Source organism: Coregonus lavaretus (assembly GCF_964263955.1).
Source record: "Coregonus lavaretus genome assembly, chromosome: 10".
Classification (NCBI taxonomy): domain Eukaryota; kingdom Metazoa; phylum Chordata; class Actinopteri; order Salmoniformes; family Salmonidae; genus Coregonus; species Coregonus lavaretus.
Window position 1 is genome coordinate 40,404,947 of NC_139997.1, and position 10,252 is coordinate 40,415,198.

General features: G+C 42.3%; 1 protein-coding gene across 1 annotated transcript; it reads left to right on the forward strand.

Annotated features, from left to right (window-relative positions):
• Window positions 1-6,593: 6,593 nt before the first annotated feature.
• wnt11f2 (wnt 11, family member 2) lies at window positions 6,594-8,284 on the forward strand (the record flags this gene model as incomplete). Its single annotated transcript, XM_084169715.1, has 5 exons — window positions 6,594-6,667; window positions 6,821-7,056; window positions 7,175-7,452; window positions 7,667-7,959; window positions 8,110-8,284. 5 exons carry the CDS (start codon window positions 6,594-6,596, stop codon window positions 8,282-8,284), a joined length of 1,056 nt encoding a protein of 351 aa, XP_084025841.1.
• Window positions 8,285-10,252: the final 1,968 nt, after the last annotated feature.

Sequence of the window (10,252 nt, forward strand, 5' to 3'; positions counted from 1 at the left end):
GATCAGGAGACCCATGCCAAATCTGAGGGGGGAAATACGTTGTCATGCCCTCTTCACGACTGTCTTGGTGTGTTTGGACCATGATAGTTTGTTGGTGATGTGGATACCAAGGAACTTGAATCTCTCTGTCCGCTCCACTACAGCCCTGTCGATGTGAATGGGGGCGTGTTCGGCCCTCCTTTTCCTGTATTCCACGATCAGCTCCTTTGTCTTGCTCACATTGAGGGAGAGGTTGTTGTCTCTGACCTCCTCCCTATAGGCTGTCTCATCGTTGTCGGTGATCAGCAAACTTGATGATGGTGTTGGAGTCGTGCTTGGCCACGCAGTCGTGGGTGAACAGGGAGTACAGGAGGGGACTAAGCAGGCACCCCTGAGGGGCCCCCGTGTTGAGGATCAGTGTGTGTTGTTGCCTACCATTACCACCTGGGGGCAGCCCGTCAGGAAGACCAGGATCCTGTTGCCGGGGGAGGTGTTTAGTCCCAAGTTCCTTAGCTTAGTGATGAGCTTTGTGAGCACTATGGTGTTGAATGCTGAGCTGTAGTCAATGAACAGCATTCTCACATAGGTGTTCCTTTTGTCCAGATGGGAAAGGGCAGTGTGGAGTGCGATTGAGATTGTGTCATCTGTGGATCTGTTGGGATGGTATGCGAATTGGAAATGGTCTAGGGTTTCCGGGATGATGGTGTTGATGTGAGCAATGACCAGCCTTTCAAAGCACTTCATGGCTACCAACGTGAGTGCTACGGGGCGGTAGTAATTTAGGCAGGTTACCTTCACTTTCTTGGGCACAGGGACTATGGTGGTCTGCTTGAAACATGTAGGTATTACAGACTCGGTCAGGGAGAGGTTGAAAATGTCAGTGAAAACACTTGCCAGTTGGTCCACGCATGCTCTGAGTACATATCCTGGTAATCCGTCTGGCCCCGCAGCCTTGAGAATATTGACCTGTTTAAAGGTCTTGCTCACATCGGCTACAGAGAGCGTGATCACACAGTCGTCCGGAACAGCTGGTACTCTCATGCATGCTTCAGTGTTGCTTGCCTCGAAGCGAGCATAAAAGGCATTTAGCCTGTCTGGTAGGCTCGGGTCACTGGCAGCTCGTGGCTGGGTTTCCCTTTGTAGTCCGTAATAGTTTGCAAGCCCTGCCACACCCGACGAGCTTCAGAGCCGGTGTAATAGGATTCAATCTTAGTCCTGTATTGACGCTTTGCCTGTTTGATGGTTTGTCTGAGGGCATAGCGGGATTTCTTATAAGCGTCTCGATTAGTGTCCCGCTCCTTGAAAGCGGCAGCTCTAGCCTTTAGCTCAGTGCGGTCACTGTGGGGACGACGTCGTCGATGCACTTATTGATGAAGCCGGAGACTGAGGTGGTATACTCCTCAATGCAATTGGATGAATCACGGAACATATTCTAGTCTATGCTAGCAAAACAGTCCTGTAGCGTAGCATCCGCTTCATCTGACTACTTTCGTATTGAGCGAGTCACTGGTACTTCCTGCTTTAGTTTTTGCTTGTAAGCAGGAATCAAGAGGATAGAATTATGTTCAGATTTGCCAAATGGAGGGCGAGGGAGAGCTTTGTATGCGTCTCTGTGTGTGGAGTAAATGTGGTCTAGAGGGTTTTTTCCTCTGGTTGCACATGTGACATGCTGATAGAAATTATGTAAAACAGATGTAAGTTTGCCTGCATTAAAGTCCCAAGCCACTAGGAGCGCCACTTCTGGATGAGCATTTTCTTGTTTGTTTATTGCCTTATACAGCTCGTTGAGTGTGGTCTTAGTGCAAGCATCGGTTTCTGGTGGTAAATAGACGGCTAAGAAAAATATAGATGAAAATTCTCTTGGTAGATACTGTGGTCTACAGCTTATCATGAAGTACTCTACCTCAGGCTAGCAATACCTCGAGACTTCCTTAATATTAGACATCGCGCACCAGCTGTTATTGACAAATAGACACACACCACCACCCCTCGTCTTACCGGACGTAGCTGTTCTGTCCTGCCGATGTATAGAAAACCCAGCCAACTGTATATTATCCGTGTCGTCGTTCAGCCACGACTCGGTGAAACATAAGATATTACAGTTTTTAATGTTCCATTAGTAGTATAGTCTTGAACGGAGTTCATCCAGTTTATTCTCCAGTAATTGCACGTTGGCCAATAGAACGGATGGTAGAGGCGGGTTACCCACTCGCCGACGAATTCATGTCCAATCAATTGAATTTACCACAGGTGGACTCCAATCAAGTTGTTGAAACATCTCAAGGATGATAAATGGAAACAGGATGCACCTGAGCTCAATTTCAAGTCTCATTGCAAAGGGTCTGAATACTTATGTAAATAAGGTATTTCTAAAAACCTGTTTTCGCTTTGTCATGGGGTGTTGTGTGTAGATTTTAGAATAAGGCTGTAACGTAAGAAAATGTGGAGAAGGGGTCTGAATACTTTCCGAATGCACTGTAGAGCAAATATACTGTATGCAGCTTGCTGCAAGCTACTGTTTGCAGGTTTGATGCAGTCTAGATGCTGTTTGCTTTCCACCCATGGGGGCCGTGGACATACTAAGAGTGACTGTGTAAGCATAACCTCAGTCAACCAGCGTTACCCACCATACAGGTATTCACCTTCATAAATGTAGTTATGAGAATAAGACAATATTATTGGCATACCATTACATACAGTACAATATCAATGTCCATCATTACTAGTCCTCTGGGTACACATGTATACCTAAAAAGGGGTTCTGACTAGGTGGAATACAGCTACGACCTGAAGTTAGAAGATTTAACGTGGCAGGTTATGAGAATTAGGTTAAGGATAGGAAAGGGGTTAGGGTTAGCTAAAATGCTAAACCCTAAAACCTAAAAAGGGCCCAGCTAGCTACAAACTGTATGTAAAGGCCTGGTTACACCTTGAATTAACATGTGGTTATCGTCACCTGTCAAGTTGATCCAATCACTATCTGATTGAGACAATAGTTGTGGATCATATGGCATTGTAAAGTCCCTCACCCTGCTCCACCAGTACCAGAAAATCAAACCTATCTTGTCTATCCACAGAGCTAGACTGGGCTGGGGCCTCCGTTTACTTGTCTACAGATCAAGGACAGTGAAGGAGCTGTTCACATGGTTGAAGTAAGCCGCAAAGGAAGAAGAATGCGTAGAAGTACAACATTTCAATGTCGGTCTTATGTTTGGAAATGTAAGGTCTAGCGACAGCTATGGAGCGATTACTGTTGCCACATTGTGTTGATGTACAGTGCCCCCTTTTGGTAAGAAATCATATTCAGAACATTTTAGCAACAGAGAGGACTCGTCACTGAAGTTTAATCAGTACATTTGTGGCGTAGGAGCATTTATTTGAGTACCATCTCTAGAATATGAGAGAATATTTGGTAAAAATGCATTAATGGTCACTATTAACTTGTCTAAATGACTAACGCGTGAATGTCTGTCTCATCAAGCTCATATTGAATTATGAGCTTTGGAGCTGTGATTTGATATAGGGAGAACCAAAATATAAGAAGAATTGACATTTTCTCAGGTCAATTCAGGTCATTTTGAAATAAATGTAATGAACTTAAAATCAATGCATGTTCGCTGTTATCAGTTGTAAAGATGCATAGCCTATAAAACGTATGCAATCCTATTTCATCGCTCACAAGACGCAATACCCTTTCAGCAAAAACTTCAAACGTCTGCCTCTCCAACACCCAATACACACTATTTGTCATTTTGTGTGTATACTTCCATTCCTTTGGTGGAATGTTAACTGTAGATACCATGAATAAGCATTCTCAGAGAAAGAAAATGAGAAACAGGAAGGGCCAACCTTTCCATGCCAGCTCACACCCAAAAATGCACCTTTCATAAACATGATTGATTTCTCACTTCTCAAGCCTAACACCCAATCTAAAGCTGGGATATCCAACAAAAGGAAGGATTTGCTTTGGGCTAGAATGGTTTTCACAGCAGAGAGAATGTTCCAGGGGGAGGGGAGTGGCTGTGGCCAATAAACTCCCCTTCATTTTAGAATTAGATAGGGTAGGTGAGAGCAAGACAAGATTAAACAAAAAGTAGCTCACAGGCCCCACTGGAGAGAATATGCATTTCATTTTTGTCAAACAAAAATAAAAGTTTTGTCAGTGAATATTTTGTTTCCATAATGAGACACAGGACTTGAAGTTAACCAACCAAGTGTAATATGAGATGCAACAAGGGAAGAAGCAATCAGCCAAAGATTAGAATAATCATACAACCTCTGGGCAACTTCAAAAATCATAAAGAAAAGCATTGAACTGATTCAACAAAAACAGAGGATATACTGAAGCTACAATATGAGCTTGATGAGACAGACATTCACGTGTTAGTCATTTAGACACTCTTATCCAGAGGGACTTATAGGCCACATCGACATATTTTTCACCTGGTCTGCTCAGAGGATTTGATCCAATAACCTTCCGGTTACTGGGCCAACACTCTTAACCAGTAGGTTACCTGCTGCCAGAAAACCCCCAGGACACAGCAGCAGAAATTTGCTGCTGTTCAGAAGGCCTTGCTGGTGTTAGAAAATCAGTCATCTCACCACGGAAGTACAGAACATTTATCTGGTTTTGGCTGTAAACAGGAATTATGGTTCTGCCAGAAGGTTATAAGATCTAAGCTACTCAGGGGTAGAAATTGTGTATATCGAAGTCTAAATATGAACATATTACAATACATGCACAATACTGAATCGCCATCCTTTGCTGATTATTTGTGGGACCACATGTGTTGAATAGATTCATGAAAATGGAAAAGTAATAATAGTGAAATTAGCAGTGGGAAGTCCCCTTTCAAAAACACTTTTAACATTACCCCCTACTGTGTTCCCATTGACAGTAATCAAGACACTAATAAGGTGTTCTGGCAAAGTCTTACCATAAGGCTACTTCTAAGAGAAAAGCCAGCCTCTCTCATGGAGGGAATATAATAGGGGTTAGATAAACACAAGTTTGAATAATCCTCTCACTAAGAAACCCTCTTTCAACCACTAATCCTTTGCTCATACCACATGCAGATAATTAACCATTTATACTGCCTTATTTGACCATGCCACTGAAATCCCTGTTTCTGGTTCCCTGTTTTCTTTGTTGATGAGGATTTGTTGGGTAGACTTTACTATAAGTCCAGAGGCTATAGTGTGATTCTATCAGGGGACTCATGTGTATAGCATACACAAACACACATACTTGAAAAACTGATAGCATCAAACTTTTAAGTGTAAGAATGTTTAAGTTCTGATGTTCTGTTTTGGTGGTTAGAATTCAGTGGCCTACCTTGATAATGGGCCTTGTTAATTGGATTAGTTGAGCTAAAGTGAGCTAATTGTTTAGTTCGTCAATCGGTCGGTTCAGTCATTAATCTTCACAAACCAAGGGTGAATAAATCGTTTCGTTTGTCCACTCTACTACTGTAGATCAAACATAACTGGTTTCGAGACGATTATGCCTACATCTATAATCTACTAGTTAAATTTCTTGATGAAAACTTGGGTGAATACATGGCACATCCAAAAACCGGGCTCCTCTCGCTCCTAAACGAGAATCATACCCATACAAGCCGACCTATCCTTCATTTGTGAAGAAGTCAATCTTGAACGTTTGTTTGTAGTCCAATGTAAAACGTTGTAATGCACTTTTACGAGCGCGTAATATGGACATCAGTCAGGGATTTCCGCTATTCCAGCTATTTAGAGATGTCAAATTATCAAACTTTCTCATACTCCTTGGACTGCACAAAATAGGCCTTCACATATCCTTCGAACACAGAGCAGAGTTTAAATATAATTGTAAAATTGTGAAGGATATTTTACTGGCAAATATTGGCAATGTTATCAGTGTCAGATTGTCACACATTGATTTAGATTAGATTACAATGTTGCAGATCCTTTTTCAAAGGAAATCTTCAAATGACTTCAGGGCTAGTTAATAGAAGTGTTGAATATCAATGATTTTATCCGCTTTAGCCTACATGTCTAACACTTTGGATGGCTGTCTTTTAATCAATCATGAGTAATGGCACATTAATGGCCATCTTTTGAAATGCATCGGATAACTTCTAATAGGCCTATGTTACAGTTCCATCCCCATGATTCGAGTTGGATCTGTGTGCCTGTGTTCGGATCCGTGTGCCTGTGTTCGGATCCGTGTGCCTGTGTTCATTCCATGGTTCATTCACAAATAAAATCACCTGGGAGCATGAGCAGCAGTGTGCGGCGTTTTCCTTTTTATTTTCCATGAGTTCACCTACAACTCCAGCACCTGCAAAAAGTACCTGGATGTGCATATGTTCTTCAGCTTTTGTCATTCACAAATCGCCAATTGAATGAGGCGTGGCTATCGTGGCGGCGACATAAGACTCCCTGGAGCCGAGGTCACACCACCAGTGGCTTGCAGCATAGGCTATAGGAGGGCCATACCTCCAGACCCCAGCCCAGACCGCATAGGCAAACTAAAAACAACACTTATCACTGGATAATCACATTGGACTACCAAAAGAATCGTTTGGATCTATAATTTTATTTTAGGCAGAGGATTCACTAATTATTTTTTTACAATGAAATTCCACATGGATTTATTTATATTGACGTTTATTGTGAACGCGAACTGCTGTGCTGCTATATATTGGCTGTAAGTATTCCTTACTTATTAATTTGTATGTAGCTATGGGTCTATTCAGATGCCTACGCTACTTTGTTTACTGACATATTTTTGTTCATTTGATAGGCCTATGCCATATGAAATAGCTGATGACCTAATTAAATGTTGTTTTTACCTTTGCAGTGGACTTACTGTAAAGGGGAGCTCTGTAGGCTGGAATCAAACTCATCATTGCAAGCTACTAGATGAGTTGGCCCCTGATCAATCGCAACTTTGCCGGCGAAATCTCGAGCTGATGCACAGTATTGTCCACGCAGCCAAGTTGACCAAAAATACCTGTCAGAACACCTTCAATGACATGCGATGGAATTGTTCATCTGTTGAAAAAGCCCCTCGTTTTACACCAGATTTAGCAAAAGGTAGGCTAAAGACACTTTAAAAAGTATCTTATAAATTGGAGAATATCATGTGGCCTGTAAACTTCTGTGATTGGCTGTGATTTGCATTGATTTATCTGTTGACTGTGCTCTATTGCAGGCACCAGGGAGTCGGCATTTGTGTTCTCACTAGCGGCTGCCTTAGTGAGTCACTCCATTGCCAGAGCCTGCTCGTCTGGAGAGCTCCCCAGTTGCTCGTGCGCCCCAGCCCCTGCTGAACAGGCCGGGCCCGACTTCATATGGGGAGGATGCGGTGATAACCTGCGCTACGGTCTCCAAATGGGATCTGCCTTTTCTGATGCACCGATGAGAAACAGCAGATCTGGCTCTCAGGCGTTCAGACTGATGCACTTGCACAATAATGCAGTTGGAAGACAGGTAATGGTCTAATCTCACATTGACATGAAAGGTACATTTTTATGCATGGGTAATTATGCACGAGTTATTGTGCCCATTGTTTTTAATAGTGGCATTGCATTTTTGACTCACTGTTTTTTTTTTTTACATAATAAACAACATATTATGTTATTAATATCTGCAAAAGGTGGCAACAAATTTTAACATCCTAATATCATTTTTGCTCTACTTTCAGGCACTTATTGAGGCTCAGGAGACCAAATGCAAATGCCACGGGGTGTCCGGGTCCTGCTCTGTCAAAACATGTTGGAAGGGCCTCCGTGATATTAACTACATTGCCATGGATCTCAAATCCAAGTACCTGTCTGCCACTAAGGTGATCCATCGTCATGTTGGGACAAGGAAGCAGTTGGTCCCCAGAGAGTTGAATGTTCGACCAGTGAGAGAGAGTGAGTTGGTCTACCTGGTCAGCTCTCCGGATTACTGCACACACAATGAGAACCATGGCTCACTCGGCACACAGGACAGGTATGTTTGTGTTTCTCTCAAGGTTCAGTGGAAAATGTGATTTTTACTCTACCTTTGACACCTTCAAGGTCTAATATGTTGATCCTCTCCCCCATTCATAAGAGTTTTATATTGTTGTTTATTGATTGGAACAATCTTTTTTGTCTCCAGACAGTGCAATAAGACATCCAATGACAGTGGGAGTTGCAATCTCATGTGCTGTGGTCGTGGCTACAATGCCTACACTGAGAGGATTGTGGAGAGATGCCAGTGCAGGTACCACTGGTGCTGCTATGTCACCTGCAAGAGGTGCGAAAGGACAGTGGAGAGATATGTATGCAAATGAACTTTGCCCAGAGACGTGAGTGAACATGAAGCACTATTTTCACCACCATTATCTTGTCGAGTTGTGCAGACCCAGCAGTCACCTGACCTGACTCCCTGTGTGCTTCCGTGCTACTACATAGCCTACAGGCTAAGTGCAATGAAAAACAAGAGGAGCAACTCACAGACACTACCAAAGATAAGCAGATGATCTGGACTCCATTAGCTGTTTTAAAGAGACTGGAGGGGACTACTGTGAAGAAGATTGTGTTACTTGAAGAGCAAATGTGATTGATTGGGAGCTGTAGGCTATTCGTGCTTGATTAGTAAAATGTTCCGCAGTAGGACAAGTTGAATAGATGACAAAGGGCATGAATCACAATAAAGACCGCCCAGAAGCTTCCCCAAATGCTAACTGCCCAGTCAGCTTTAAGATTTCCAACTGATAATGAAAAGCTTTTAACAATTTTACATCTTACACGTTAACTAAATTGCAAATGAGAAGCAGAATAGCTGATTGATCTTATATCCATTTTAATCACACTGGGTTAATGCCATACTACTCAGTTTAGGCATATTCTGATCATAGGCATGCAACGCACATAATATCAACAGTATGAATTTGAGCTGTATTTTTAGTTTTTTTTATGATTACATTGGACATGTTGATGTAGATAAGTGCAATTGTATATTTATTTTATAAAAAAAACTACACACAATGTGTCCTGTTTAGTTTTAACCATCTGTGTATCATATGAGACTGCCTATGACAGGTGCTGCCAAACTTGTAGGCCTAATTTGTCTTTGGGCAAAGCAATAGTAACTGTAGTATTTATGCAGCAGAAGCTGTAGTAACACGACACAATAACAAATCCACACTTTCATTAATTACACTGAACGTAAGGCTCACGCTGTTTATACCATCCACAGTCAGCTAAAAGTTAAATCGTGGTACTTCAATCTCTGAAATATTTAAGTCAAGTGCCTCAGCTTAATGACGTTTCAGTCAACTACACAGACCCATTTTCTAAATGTGTCTGAAGCATGGAGTTCCAGTGCTTGAGATAACTAAAGAGTTGACATCCAACTGTAAAAGTCCCCCATGTTGATTCAGAACCTGGTGTGAATATGCTTGGAATGCACACAAGCCCTCCCAACTGAGTTCAGTCCAGAAGGGTATCAACTGTGGTGATAATTTGAAAGGGGCAATCTGCAGTTGCTAACATCCATTTTTGGATTTACAGTTGAAGTCGGATGTTTACATACACCATAGCCAAATACATTTAAACTAAGTTTTTCACAATTCCTGACATTTAATCCTAATAAATATTCCCTGTTTTAGGTCAGTTAGGATCACCACTTTATTTTAAGAATGTGAAATGTCAGAATAATAGTAGAGAGAATGATTTATTTCAGCTTTTATTTCTTTCATCACATTCCCAGTGGGTCAGAAGTTTACATACACGCGATTAGTATTTGGTAGCATTGCCTTTAAATTGTTTAACTTGGGTCAAACGTTTCAGGTAGCCTCCCACAAGCTCCCCACAATAAATTGGGAGTTTTTTGGCCCATTCCTCCTGACAGAGCTGGTGTAACTGAGTCAGGTTTGTAGGCCTCCTTGCTCGCACCTGCTTTTTCAGTTCTGCCCACAACTTTACTATAGGATTGAGGTCAGGGCTTTGTGATGGCCACTCCAATACCTTGACTTTGTTGTCCTTAAGCCATTTTGCCACAACTTTGGAAGTATGCTTGGGGTCATTGTCCATTTGGAAGACCCATTTGCGACCAAGCTTTAACTTCCTGACTGATGTCTTGAGATGTTGCTTCAATATATCCACATAATTTTCCTTCCTCGTGATGCCATCTATTTTGTGAAGTGCACCAGTCCCTCCTGCAGAAAAGCACCCCCACAGCATGATGCTGCCACCCCCGTGCTTCACGTTTGGGATGGTGTTCTTCGGCTTGCAAGGTACCCCCTTTTGCCTCCAAA